Source organism: Galeopterus variegatus, unplaced genomic scaffold, assembly GCF_000696425.1.
Source record: "Galeopterus variegatus unplaced genomic scaffold, G_variegatus-3.0.2 Scaffold10777, whole genome shotgun sequence".
Classification (NCBI taxonomy): Eukaryota; Metazoa; Chordata; class Mammalia; order Dermoptera; family Cynocephalidae; genus Galeopterus; species Galeopterus variegatus.
In genome coordinates, this window is record NW_007736888.1 from 8,345 (window position 1) to 22,098 (window position 13,754).

At 50.8% G+C, this 13,754-nt stretch overlaps 2 protein-coding genes and 1 non-coding gene across 3 annotated transcripts in view; 2 read left to right on the plus strand and 1 right to left on the minus strand.

Annotated features, from left to right (window-relative positions):
• Positions 1-351, plus strand: part of POMC (proopiomelanocortin) — a 2,829-nt gene extending 2,478 nt beyond the window's left edge. The window contains exon 2 of the mRNA XM_008594429.1: positions 2-351. Coding sequence (XP_008592651.1) covers positions 2-199 — 198 coding nt within the window. The 3' untranslated portion in view covers positions 200-351. The remainder of the gene's footprint in view (position 1) is intronic.
• A 6,529-nt stretch (positions 352-6,880) lies between these two features.
• Positions 6,881-13,754, minus strand: part of EFR3B (EFR3 homolog B (S. cerevisiae)) — a 29,499-nt gene continuing 22,625 nt past the window's right edge. Inside the window, exons 17-20 of the mRNA XM_008594428.1 lie at positions 10,101-10,149; positions 8,838-8,944; positions 7,482-7,531; positions 6,881-7,040 (exon numbers count right to left, since the gene is read on the minus strand). Coding sequence (XP_008592650.1) covers positions 6,935-7,040; positions 7,482-7,531; positions 8,838-8,944; positions 10,101-10,149 — 312 coding nt within the window. The 3' untranslated portion in view covers positions 6,881-6,934. The remainder of the gene's footprint in view (positions 7,041-7,481; positions 7,532-8,837; positions 8,945-10,100; positions 10,150-13,754) is intronic.
• On the plus strand, positions 12,982-13,055 carry TRNAI-GAU. Its single transcript has one exon. It is a non-coding gene; the product is annotated as a tRNA-Ile (tRNA).

A 13,754-nucleotide genomic window follows, 5' to 3' on the forward strand; every position in this document is an offset into this window, starting at 1 on the left:
GCCCGACCTGGAGTACGGGCTGGTGGCCGAGGTCGAGAAGAAGGACGAGGGGCCCTATCGCATGGAGCACTTCCGCTGGGGCAGCCCGCCCAAGGACAAGCGCTACGGCGGCTTCATGACCTCCGAGAAGAGCCAGACGCCCCTGCTGACGCTCTTCAAAAACGCCATCGTCAAGAACGCCCACAAGAAGGGCCAGTGAGGGCGCCGCGGGCCACCGGGGCTTCCCTCCCCGGGAAGGCCACCCCGAAGCCCCCTCCTCGCCTGCCCTGTGGCCGCCCGGGCGGTGATAGAGGCGGATGTTCAGCCTCTTAAAGCTGTCGGTGATTCGGAAATAAAACCTTGCAAATCTCACATCCGACTCGGGCTTTGAATGTAGACTGTGTGAATAAAATAAAAATATGTCAAATAAGAGTAACATGTTGCAGGGGGAGCGCAACCGTTTCCATGTGACCAAGCGGTGGTGTATTTCATAGAAAGTAAATGGTGAGAATGGGAAGAAAATGTACTTCCTCCCCCCTCCATGGGTGTTCGGAAGTCCTAACAGTTTGGGGGATGGCTCAGGGTAGCTCTCTGTCCAACACCCTTAGGATGGCTCCATTTGCCACCTCCTCCGTGGGGTAGGAAAGACTGCTCAGCTAGCAGAGTGTGGAAGGTCCGATATCCTACAAGAGTGACTACAAGGGCTTAGGGTCTCCCCTGGCTCCTGTCTGTAGGGATGAAAATAAGCCAGTCGGACATCCGTGTGGCCCACCCACACCGGGAGGGCTCTCTGGGTGGGAAGCTGTGGTAATGCTTTCCTGGATCTGAATCCTGACTGTGCACTTAGCTATCGTGTGACTTTAGGCAAGTTCCTGAACTTCTCCAAGATTTAGTTGTCTTATCTACCGCTTCTTTCTTAGTTTGAGAACTGTTGTGAGGATTAAAGGAGAAAATGGATGTGATCATTTTTTTAATCACTGAAAAGCTAAGTGTGAGAGCCGAGAGTTGCTATCAGTTCCAATTTGACTGCACTCCCGGGCTACTCACAGATATTCTCGAACACAGTCTCATTTCCTCTGCACTCCCATCCATGGAGACACACACGTTTAAATAACACATCATACACAGATGCATCTTCCAGTCCCTCAGCCACAGGCGTTGGGGTGCTCTGACTCTTTCCCCAGCTGTGCCCAAGCTCCTCCCTCCCTGTGGGGCCAGCTTCGGGCCTTCACTTCATTCTCAGTGCTCCCTGCTCAGACCTCAACTATCATAACAACTTCCTAACCAACTGACCTCCTTGTCTCATCACTCTTCTCCCCAATCCACTGTACACACCTTTTCATATTAATATATACAAAATCTTGCTTTCCCCATACTCCCTGGCTCAAGAGCCAAAACAGTACCCCACCCCAATTTTTCATCAATTCCTAACTACTGGGCATGGCATGCAGGGCCCTTGCCAACCAGGCTCACTCGCTGTCCCTCACACTGATTGGTCCTCCCACTGTTCTTCCCCTATCCTCCTTCACCCTCTGCCTGAGTTCCTGACCTTCACCTGCTGTTTTGAATTCTACCCATTTCTCAACATGAGCCACGGCCCAAGCCCACCTCTGCCAGGCAAGTTGTGATCTCCTCCAGCGCCCTGCTCGATTTTTGTTTCTGCAGTCAGCCGTGTGCTCTGGAGGGCACTCTGCCTGGCTCAGATGGCAAGTTGCTGCATGCATGTCTTGTCCTCTCCTCTCAGGAAACTCTGAGCACCGCAAGGGCAGCAGCCAGGTGTTGTGTTTCTTTCACTATATCTCCCCATGGCATTTTCACAATGCTGGGGCCACAGGTTTGTGGCCACACGCACAATTCACAAGAGACATAGATACATAGAGACGCACACACCCACGTCGACTGCATTAGACATACCAGTGGAAGATACAGACCAAAGCTGGCTGGGAAACATTTGTGTAAGGCACTTTCACATCCACCCCCATATTATTTTGATGTTCTGGCAGTTCCGATGAAGGAAAAAAAAAAAAAAATGGGAATGCACCCTGGGAAGTCCTGATGTGAGGGGAATCAGAAAGCCAGATTCTTTAGGTAAGGTCTCCCCTGATATGTGTTCTATGAAATGGGCCAGAATGAAGAACAGCCCAGGCCTTCCTAACTGGTGATGCTCCCACACTGGGAATCCTGGGCCTCCAGTTTCCATTGTGGTAGCATCCTTCCCCACCCCCCTCCGTTTCTGGGGCGGGTGGAGTAATGGTCCAGCGGGGTGGGGGTGGTTAAATGTCAGCGGTACACCTGTTGGTATTTTCAGATCCTGTTTGCATCTCAAAAAGCTATTTACTTTAAAGAAATCAAATAGGCGTGTGGTGACAACATTAACATTTATTTGAAAAGGGCATCATGAAGTTTCATTGGGAAATCACGACTAATGGTTCTAAAGAATGACTTTGCTAAGAGTCTTTCTACACTTCCCCCCACTCCCCTTTCTCCCCTTCCCTACAATAAAACTAATTCGATTCAATGAGTTTAAAATACAGAAAACTGCCACAGGCACTGACTCTGAACTCACATATAAATACATCAGTTATTATATACATATGTCATCTACTACGACTACATTACACACACATGCACGCACACGGGCACACACACACTTCAGCCAGGTCCTGACGGTCTAAATGGACACAGATGCGTTACAACGTATGGGCTGCAGCATTTGTGGAATTACAACTCTGCACTCCATATGCCAGAACCTATGGTCATGGAGGAAGAGCTCAAGGTGGAATGTGATGGGCTCCTGAGGGCCCTGGTCCTCTGAAGGATGGAAGACCTTGTCAGCCAGGCCGGTGCTAAAGGAGAGCATGGAAAACTGCCTTCTGGCCCCAGTGGACCCCAGAGCCCTTCCCAATGTGCCTGGGTCTCTTCACCACCTCCTCAGCCAGCCAGGCTCTAGGACAAGGCCAACCCTGGCCATCCTCCGCAGTCTTCAGACCTGGCCAGATCTGGGGTAACAGGTCACTTTAACCAGAATTCTCAGGTCAATGGGGTGAGGAGGCAACACACTGCCCTGAACCCTCTCCCCAGGTGTAAGGAGGATGTCTTGTGTCAGTACGACCTGCCCGCCAGGGTCTAAGGTCATGGGAAGTGAGTGTGGCCTGCCCTGAGTAGATGACCTCCCTGTCACCTTTAAACCTAACACCCAACCTAACAGCTCAGATGTAGCCCTTTCCCACAGGCCCCCAACTGGCCAGCTGCCATTTTCTGGTCACGAAGAGGAATTGGGAAAAACAGCCTCACTTCTCAACAGCACTCTCTGTAGCCTGGTTGGAGGGCCTGGGGACAATGGAAGGAACCCCAAAGCTTCTCTGATTCTCAGCCCAGCTGAAACACGCCCTATGGGACCCAGAACGCCCAGGGCATGGGGCAGCACACATGTGACATGTGTGCTGCTTCAAGTGGGTCCCAGGCCTCAGCTTCTCCCTGCCCATCCATTTGTACTTGTGTATGGGGTGGGGGCTGGACAGAGGAGAGTCTGAGGACTTTTCTAGTTCTTCTTCTGACCTGCTCGGGCTCTTTCTTTAGTGAGGAGGCCGTCTGGGAGTCAAGGAACCACATAATTTCCGCTTTTCAAAGAGAGGAAGACGGGAACAGGCACGGGGCAGTGGGGACCCCCTTGCAAGATAAACAGAAGGAGCCTCCAGGCCCACACCGATGCCTGCTGCTGACGGGCTTCTTGTGCTCTGACACAGCTCAACCACACTCATAGAACTTCCAAGTCACAAATATGAGGGGTCTTCAAAAAGTTCATGGAAGATTTGTATAATTTTTAAATTCCATTTTCCCATGAGCTTTTAGAAGTACCCTCGTACATTTATGCCAGTGGAGTTCTATCAGCAGAGTTCCAACCAACCCTACCTTTGCCCACAAAGCCAGAGTCCTCAGTGGCTTTGGGAGCAGCTGGTCTGAATGGGCTTCCTGGCTCCTCTTGGCTCAAAATCACAGCAGAGAAGGACAGCAGGAAGGGGCACAAAACAGCGCTGCCATGCCAGGGGGCTCACTAGCCAACGGCCTGGGCTCCTGTCTCCCCACAGAGCACATCAAACTCTGCCTTGCCTTTCTCCCAGGGCTTGTGGTGAGGTGAAGGAGACTACTTAATTCACCATTTAATTTTCTGTTCGAGTTAACACTCACCTTAACCTTTCTGATTCTGAGGCATATTTGGCCAGAATCCAGGTCTGCAGGCAACCTAATATTCTACTGAGTGTAAGTTTGAGTTGAAACTGAGAGGAGGGCACTCGAAAAATGGCCAGTTCTCCAAAAGAAGCATATCTCTGCTAGGCAGCAGTGATGTAAAGGAAAAGCTGCCTTGGATGGATGGGGACGAAGCAGCAGCGGAGTCTACGCAGGATGGGGGCCTTTCTCTCCTCTCTGTTCCCAGGACAGGAGAAGGGACAGACATCTGAGCCAACCTGTGGGCCTCTGGTTCTAACACTGGCTCTAGAAAGACGCTCAGAGAAATAACTTCTAAGTCCCAGCACCGGGGCTCCATGGGCAGAGCTCAGGGCAATATCGCCATGGCGTGTACCCTATGTCAAGTAGGCACAAGAAAGAAATGGGTGGCTCTCTTCAAAGCCAAGCATAGAGCAACAGAGGGGAAGACCCAGTGAGGAAGGACAGGTTTGTGGCTCCAGATTTAGATTTGCTTTAAAGTTTCTTCCAAAGGTTATTTGCTTTCAAGTTTGTTTAAAGTTATTTTAAACTTGATCTCTTAATAAAGACATATTAAAGAGAAATCTAAGTTCATGCTTACAAAATTGGGTCGTATATAAGCCCAAAGCCATACAGCACATCCCCCAAAGCTGCGGCCTCCACCCTGGACCCTGTGATCAAGCAGGCCACTTGGAAGCCATGTGCCCACAGCACAGAGGCGGTGACCAAGGGAAAGAGCTTCATCTCAAGTGTGGAAAGTATAGAATGAGGGCCAGATAGCCCCCCTTCTCAAGTCATTTATTGCACATATAATGGGAAAATGTGTAAAGGTTCTCCTCGATTTTGGAAAATACACTCTGTCCTAGTAATCGGCCCTCACTGTGCATCCATGCAGGCTGTGGTCAGAGGGTGTCCCAAGAAGCCTGCCCTTTGCAGAGATAGCCAGCTTCTGACTGCTTCCCATGCTGCCTAAAATTGTACCCTACAAAGGAATTCCTTTGGGTCAAGAAATCTACTCACCCACCCTTTTTTTAAAAAGCGAATTCTCCAGGGAGGAAACATCTGACCATTCACAACTTACTGTGAGTCATATCAGCTCAGAAGGTTATGGGAAGTTTGACTGGAAGACAACGAAAGGGCTATATGGACCATTGAGCGCTGCCACAGGACGAGGCCCAGGTGAAGCTCTGGCAGAGGCGCTCCCGGGAACAAGGTGCCTGGAGGAGGGATCGGAAGGGGAAGCAGGAGAGAGAGCAGCACGTGGCCTCTGTCGTGGCTCTGCACACGCCAGTCACATGGAGACAGGCACACAGCATGCAGGGAAAATGGAAACCTGGAACCAAAGGGTTATCTGCCACCTCTCCCCAGCCAGGCCACAAGCATTGCCAGCTAGCACCAATGTCCCAGACTTTGTCCAGAGAGTGAAGAACTCATTCCAAAATTAGGTGCTGGATCCTTCTTTCCTCAACTGGAACATCCAAAAGGTTGACTTCTGACATCCTTGAGCCCGAGTGCCACTCCTCCCACCCCTCCTCCTCCCCTCCCCCACCCAAGGCCAGGCTGGAGTCTCTCCCATAGGAAGCAACATGGGCAAGCCTCGGGGACCCTGCAGTTCCTCTCCCTTTTTTAGTCACCTAAACCAGATTATTTTGTTCTGCCTTCTCCTAACCCACCGGCTCTAGAAATACCTGGGATCCTTGGAAGAAAGACATTAAAGAGAGTGAACCCAACTCAGAGAAACATCTAGAAGAGACAGAACCTTGGGAGGGCCAATGCAAGCTCACTCTGAACAAAGGAGGTGAAAAGATGCTATAGTAGGACCCAGATCTGCCTGCTCATGCCTGCTGCGAGAGACAGGCCCTGGCCGACACCTGCTGCCTGTCCTGGGATGCCAGCCCTTGCTTGTCACTGGCCCGCCTGCAGTTCATTTCATCCTCTGTGGATCCCCTGGTGTCTCTACCTCCGGCTCTTGTTATAAGGGCTCAGCATTAGTTAACAGCAGAAAGAAATGCGAATGGACAACTGGAGGGTGAGAGATTGGAGGAGACACCAAAGACTTGAGTGGGAAGGAGGGAGGGAAGGGATGCTCAGGGTGACAGTAGCCACCCCACCTTCCAGCTCGCATGCCGTCACTCCTCCACCAGAACAGCTTTCCTCGGTCCTCCAAGTGCCATCTACAGCTTCCTTTGCCCAACCAGGTCTCCACCTAGTTCCCTGCTCTGGGGAATGGCAGATGTGTCCCTGCAGACACACCCCAATGGAAGCCCTTTACTGAATACACCATGGAGGAGTTTCTCAGGCCCCTTGGTGTTACTCTGGAGACACCCCTGTGATTCTCTGCCTCCGGGCAACACGAAAGAGAAGACAGGGGATGCAGGTGAGATGCTTATTGGCCTCTGAGGGGCAGGTGGCTGGTCGCCCTCAGGGAAGATGAGGAGGCGGCAGGAAGGCCAAGAAGAACCAGTGAAGGCCTGGAGGCTCCATTTCTGCTTAGCCAGGTAGGTGCTGCCACTGAAGGTGACATTTTCTTAGAGATCCAACTTGTTCCATGTGGTAGGGGTAGGCGTCAGGAGGAGCCCCCCTCACAGCCCATCCCTCTGAGCGGCTCCGTCTCTTGGAACTCAGTACACACAAAGGTCGGGAAACTTCATCTCGTAGACAGGGATGGAGTGGTTCTGCGGCTGACCGTAGGCATCAGGAGGAGCCCCCCTCACAGCCCATCCCTCTGAGCGGCTCCGTCTCTTGGAACTCAGTACACGCAAAGGTCGGGAAACTTCATCTCGTAGACAGGGATGGAGTGGTTCTGCGGCTGACCGTAGGCTGCAGTGATGGTTCCCGACGGGCTGGGCGGAGGCCTGGGGAGCAGGAACATATGGAGGAAAAAGGCATGGAGAGAGAATTCCGGGGTTCCCACCCTTGCACAACTAAACTGAGCAGCACAGGGACAAGTGACCTTGTCATTCCAGGGGTTCCCAGGTTTTCAAGTTGTTCTAGAACCAACAGCCTGAAGTCAAGCTTCTCTGCAAGCTCTACAGTGACCTTGCTGCTTTAGAAAGTAAAGTACCAGCCTGGGACACTAGGACTCCCAGCTCTTTCCAGGCTTCACTGAGCTGGCCTCTGTCCCTCTCTGGTCTCTATTTTCTTGTCTAGGGAGAGTTGGTGGCTGGCGCCAGCCTTAGGGACAGAAGTTGTGGGTGGGAGAGAACTGAAGACAGCTGTGAGAGGAGGACTCGGGATGAGGGGCCCCAACACTGGGCCACAGATGTAGGAGTCCCCTGCCCAAGGCTGCCACTTACCGGATGGTGATTTCAAAGATCTGGTTGAGTTTGCTCTGCAGCAGTGATGCCTAGACACAGACAGAGGGAGAAGTGAGCTGGGGGCTCCCCAGAACCTCTGCTGCTGACTCATGGGTCCACCTGCCCAGAGTATGCACCGGAGGTACAGGACAGTTGCCTTAGGAAGGCACCTGGGTGTGAACATATTTCCAACTTATCTGTTGGACCCCGACTGCAGATTCAGATCAGGGAAAGTCACCTGAAGGCTGGTGAGGGACAGGGCAGAGGGCCAGGAACACCGGGGAGGACTCCAGCAGGCAGTTCTCGAAGGCCCTTGCTCTTTAACAGGGGCAGTAGGGTCTGCTGGGCATGGAGTCAGGAAACCTGGAGCTAGTGCCAGCTCTTTCCTTAACTCACAAGGAACAGCTCTGCCAAACTGGAGGGTTAAAGATGATCTATCTGGTCCCTTCTGACTCCAACTAAGTCATGAATGCAGACAGCGAGACCGTGTATGTGTTCAGTAACTGGGCCTCAACTCCTAGCTCATGACACAGGCAGCATCTACCTCTCCAGGTTGGATGAGAAGTTAGGATAACCTAGGTCCAGGAAAATCTATATTCTCTCTCTATGATATATAATATACGTAGATAATAGAAAATTACATGTATTACATTTTTATTAAGAGAAAAAGTTATTTGTCACTTTTGAATGTATACAATTACGTTTCATTATTACTTAGATTGTGGCTAAGGAATGCTGGCGTATAATCAGTTTCAAACACTGCTTGAGCTCCTCTCACAGGTCTAGACATGGGTTCTCATTTCCATTTGTCAGGCTGCCTCTCTTTCAAATCTTTCCAAGACCCAGCTGTTCCATGCCCCTGCAGGGGTCCCCTGGTGGGAAGAGGGCCCTGCTGCCAAAGTTGACCATCCTTCTGTGCCATGCATGCTTCCTCTTTCACTGCGATGTGGGGATCCGAATGGCACCACCTCACAGAGCCACGACGAGGATGAAACAAGCTAATAAACATAAGATGCTCTAGCAGCCAGAGTGCTATTCACATACCTGCTACTATGATTACAATGAGTATAATCTGACTGCCTGGTATGTGCTCCAGGGGTGGCATGTCTTCTTTATGTGAAAATAGTGAGGTCTGGAAGAGTGTATGACTAATACCCAAGCCTTCTGGTTCACGGGGGAGCAATGTAAGGTCGGGCAGTGGGTGAACCTGGGGGGGTAACAGCAGAGCTCTCTGTGTTGGAATCTAAACCTTAATTCCTGGGGGACAAAGAGCCAAGACCTCCTAGAAACTCAGTCCTTCCCTGGGCCCAAATCCAGTCTCTCTGGCCCCTGAGGACTCGCCCCTGTTAGGCTTACCCGGGCCCCACAGTGTGCTGCAATCTCCTCAAAGGGTGCCTTCTGGAATTTCTCCACCACCTGTCGCCGCCGCTCACGCTCCTGCTCCTCCACCGCTACGCTGTCCACTGTGACACAGAGAAATGCATTAGCGCTCGGGTCCTGCTCCATTGATGAGGAAGGGAAGGGGCTCGAAAAGATGCAAAGATGGGTGAACTCCTTCAGGGGGCGCTGTCCGTGACTGCTGCTTGGGCTCTGCCTTCTTTTGAGAGCAGAGCAGGGGACAGTGGCATGGAGGGTGAGGTGCCCTCACTTGGTCCCAAGCCCTGGAAGGCTAGACCTTTTCCTGATTCTACCTGAGGGCTTGGCCCTCATCCTTGTGTAAGAGTTTGAGAGCTAGTTAAGTGGACCCTTCAGCTGTGCTGCCACTAGGACTCTTAAACAGAAGGTTCTGGAACAGCTGGTCCTTTGAGCACTCTGGGGGTAATTTGAAAAGGAACATCAACAATGGAGAAGCCAGACAGACCACGGAAGCCAACACAGAACCCCTATGGCAGAGCAGTCTGAGGCCATTTCGTTTAAGGTTTCTACACATGCCAGTTGGTATCCAAAATGAATTAGCACCAAGAAAGCGGGGTAGGGGAGGGCCGGATTTGTCTGCATGCTTGATTTAAGAAGGCGAGCAGTGAGTGCATTCAGAGAAAATAAGTATCATCGATGACAACAAAATTTTTAAAAGGTTTGACATTTAAAGTCATAATTTGTTATCAGTTAGAAAAATTCTCTTGCTGGGAATACTTCACTGTCCAATAATCCATATAGCGAGGTAATACTGCATTTTAAAATCTGCCGCCCTTATTAAATAAATATTAATAGGTTTTGCTTTTAATATCTTTCATTGGTCAGTTTGTACTTTTGTATCACTTCACCTAAAAAAGAGTAAAAATATTTTTACAAATTTTTACAAAATTGCTTTCTACAGTCTGAGTGGCTGTGACCCTCAGCTGATTACCTGTAAAGGCAGCTGTTATTAGCAGAAAAAGGACCACCCAATGTAGGCCACATGGGGCAGCACTGCTGACCCCCACAAGGAGAGGGGGCACTTCACTGGCAGCTCTGCTAGCTGTGATGAGTTTGTGGGACGCCACCAGCCTCTCCCCCTCACGTCTGCGCAGACTCCCACTGGGAAAGGCAGCAGATCAGGCTGCATGGCCAGGAGCCATCCCCACGACTCATCCCATCGCTGTCCCCTCTAACCAAAGTCCCTCGGGGCCCCTGACTTACCAATGGCCTTCTTCAGTGTCTCATAGGTGATCTCCTCGGCAGGCACTCGCTGAAGGAGAGGGGAAAGAGTGCTCAGAAAGGCAGAGGATGGGAGGGAGAACGATGGGCAGAAGGCCCCCCAGGACACCGACCTTCTCACCAGGGTCCCTGGAAGCTCCCTGAGTAGGCATGGAGAGCAAGCGAGATGCGGGTGGGGCAGCTAATTGCTCACCAGAGTCAGACTCAGAAGACAGTCCTCAGTCTCACCTAAAAGAACTCACTGTCCCCTCCCCAGCCCCAGCCTGTCCCATCAAGACCCTTAGGAGCAAAACACTGGGCAATTTTAAAAAATCTTCAGAGAACATCACAGGAAACATAACAGAAAATATTAGAAGCCAGAGGAGGTGGTTGGTAAATATAATCTCAAATGTAAATTTCAAGAACTGAACAGCATTTTTGAAGACTTATGATGTTAAATTATCCACTGAGGTGATCTGAGCATTTAATAAAGGTAAGAAATAGAAGATTAGAATTGACCGGTCGTCCTCCACCACTGAGGTGGGTCCAAGCACCTGGGTTACAGGATCTTGGTCCTCTGCAGAGCCTATAAAAGGAGGTGGAAAATAATAAAATCCAAAGAGAGGAACTCCATGGATGCATGGCCTTAGGTCAGATGCTGAAAACAGTGAAGGAGTGTAGACTAAATTCCAGAAATTCTCCACTAGCTATGAGCTACCTGAAGCAAGACTCATGATTTACTTATATCCTATCACTTAAATATAATATTAAGCAAAAAAGCAGACACAGAAGAGAATGCTTTCATTGATAGAAAGTTCCAGAAGTGACGCAACTCAGACTCCCTCTGAGGAAGGGGTGCAAAGGTAGGTCCCCGGGTGGTGAGGATGTTCCATTCACTGATCCTAGTGTGATTACACGGGTGTATTCACTTTGTGAAGATTTGTTGAACTGTACACTTTTTGATTTTTTTGGAGTTCAGTAAATGCTTGCTTGGGTGGGAAAAGACAGAAGTGTTGACATGGGATAAAGTCACTCAAAAAATAGTCAGTGAGCACCAGTTACGTGCAGGACTCTAGGTGAGTCACTCAGTAGAGTTAGCATAGGAATTACATGCAAGAGAGAGCTGTGCTGAGCTATAATTCGCTCTGAGGACTCATCCTCTGTACATCCGTCCAGCCATCCGCTGTCAGCACTGACAACGTTAGACATTCACGTGCAAGGTGCTAGGGAACTGGGTAGTGGCCATGGTCAGAGAAAAGGACGCTCACTGGGCAAGAGCAGATAGAGAAGGGTATGGAGGAAAGGGACACGGGCTGGGCAATTCACAGGTGCCGAGGGGCGATCAGACATGCATTCTGCACTAGCAAAGACATGTGGAGACTGAGGACAGCATGGGAAAGACTGAGAGCAGACCCACTGGAGCGGGATTAATGAAATGGAAGGGCCAGCCCACACTACAGTGGCTGCGAACGCCAGGTGCCAGGATCAGGACTCAACCAAACCAGCATTTACTCATCACTGCAATGAGCCTGGCATATACGGCCACAGGGAGCCACCGCAGGATTCTGGACCGGGACATGAAGGGCTGAAAGTGGAAAGAAGCGTAGTGTGGTAGAAGGGTCTGGGGTGGAGGCCTCTACACCCCCGCTTCAGCTACCAAGCCACCCCAAGGCCGTGCTGACTCTTGGAGAGGGGAAGAGACTGATTTAGGGGCCCAGGAGGCCACTAGTGAGTAGATGGCTTTGCAGCCAGGTGAGCATTTCTCTTTACTCATCCATTCCTGACCACTCCTGGGAAGGGAGAATCACCACTTTAGGGGGAGACAGCAGCCAGCTAACCCCGAGGTTGAACACACTCGAGGTTCCCAGTCTTTTAGAGCTGGCAGGGCCATGGAGGACACCCAGTCCAACCTCCTCATTTTACTTGTCCAGTTAGCCCATGTTGGAGCTTCCTTCCTTCCATGAGAAGGCTCCAGACAAGCTTCGAAAGCCCTCGACTGGAGGTCTGTCTGCCCCAATGAATCAAGTGGGCGAGGGCACAGTTAGAGGGAGTCTGGGTCCCAACCCCCAAAGACTTTTCCTTGCTCTGATCACATCTGGAGAAAGGCTCAGTGTTAAAGCTGTCCTCTACAGCCATACCTGGCCTAACAGGCACAGAGACTCGGGAATGCCAGTGTCCATGCCCAAGCGCCATGCAAGTCTCCTGCCCTGGCCCAACCCCACGCCTCTATTGATTCACTTACCTGGGGAAGACACACGCGCACGCACACACACGCACACGTGCACACACACACACACACACGCACACACATGCGTGCGCACACACACACGCACGCGCACACACACGTACACGCGCACACGTGCACACGCACACGCGCACACGTGCGCACGCACGCACACACACACACCTTCCTCCTCTCCGCTCCCCCTGCCCCCATTGCTTTCTCATTTGGGGGAGGACAGTTGGTACTTCCACTGTGATCCCTTATTCTTCCTCACTCATGGGGACATCTCCTTTATTTTCTGATGTAGAAGAAATGAGACAATGGCAGGGGATATTTCACATGTCAATTTGAACAGAAATTAGATATAGCTCTCAAGAAAGGATGGAAGGAAGAGAATTTAAGGCGCTGGTGCAGCTTTTCTTAAAGAAAGAATCTTGGTTGTCAAAGGTTAGTGTGGAGGGAGGATGAGCAGGCAAAGCACAGGGGATTTTTAGGGCAGAGAAAATACTCTGTATGATCGTATAATTGTGGATACACGTCATTATACATTGTCCAGACCCACAGAATGCACAACACCAAGAGTGAACCCTAACGTCAACTAGACTTTGGGTGATGCTGATGTGTCAGTGGAGGTTCATCAATGGTAATAAATGGGGGGCTGGCTGGTTAGCTCAGTTGGTTAGAGCGTGGTGCTGATAACACCAAGGTCCAGGGTTTGATCCCTGTACCAGCCAGCAGCCAAAACACACACACTCACTCACACAACCCACCAAAAAGTGGTAATAAATGTACCACATGGTGGGGGATATTGATGATGGGAAGGTCGTGCATGTGCGGGGACAGGACGCCTATGGGGAATCTCTATACCTTCCTCTCAATTTTGTGAATGTGAACCTAAATGTGAGAGTGAATCTTAAATTGCTTTAAAAATAGTCTTACTTTAAAAAAAGAATCTTGGGCCGAGCCCGTGGCGCACGCAGGAGAGTGCGGCGCTGGGAGCACAGCAGCGCTCCCGCCGCGGGTTCAGATTCTATATAGGGATGACTGGTGCGTTCACAGCACTCACTGGCTGAGCACGGTGCGGCCGGTCTCAAAAAGGACAAAAAAAAAAAAAAAAAGAGAGAATCTTTATTGATACACCTGGAAGAAACACTATGAAAGCTATTCTCACATCTCTCCTGTCAAACCTTCCAATTTCCAACACAGAGCATGTCTGCCCCGTTGTGGGTGGGGAAGGATGACCAGCAAGCCTTTCAGGAATGATCTTTATGATATTTGCATGGGAGAAGGGGGGCCGATAATAATTTTTTCAGACGGAAATATCTACGATATACGTATATATGGTGAGAGTCAGTAAGAAAATGGATTCACTAGGGCTGGCCCGGTGGCGCACTGGGTAGTGCGCCGCTTGGGAAGCGCGGCGGCGCTCCCGC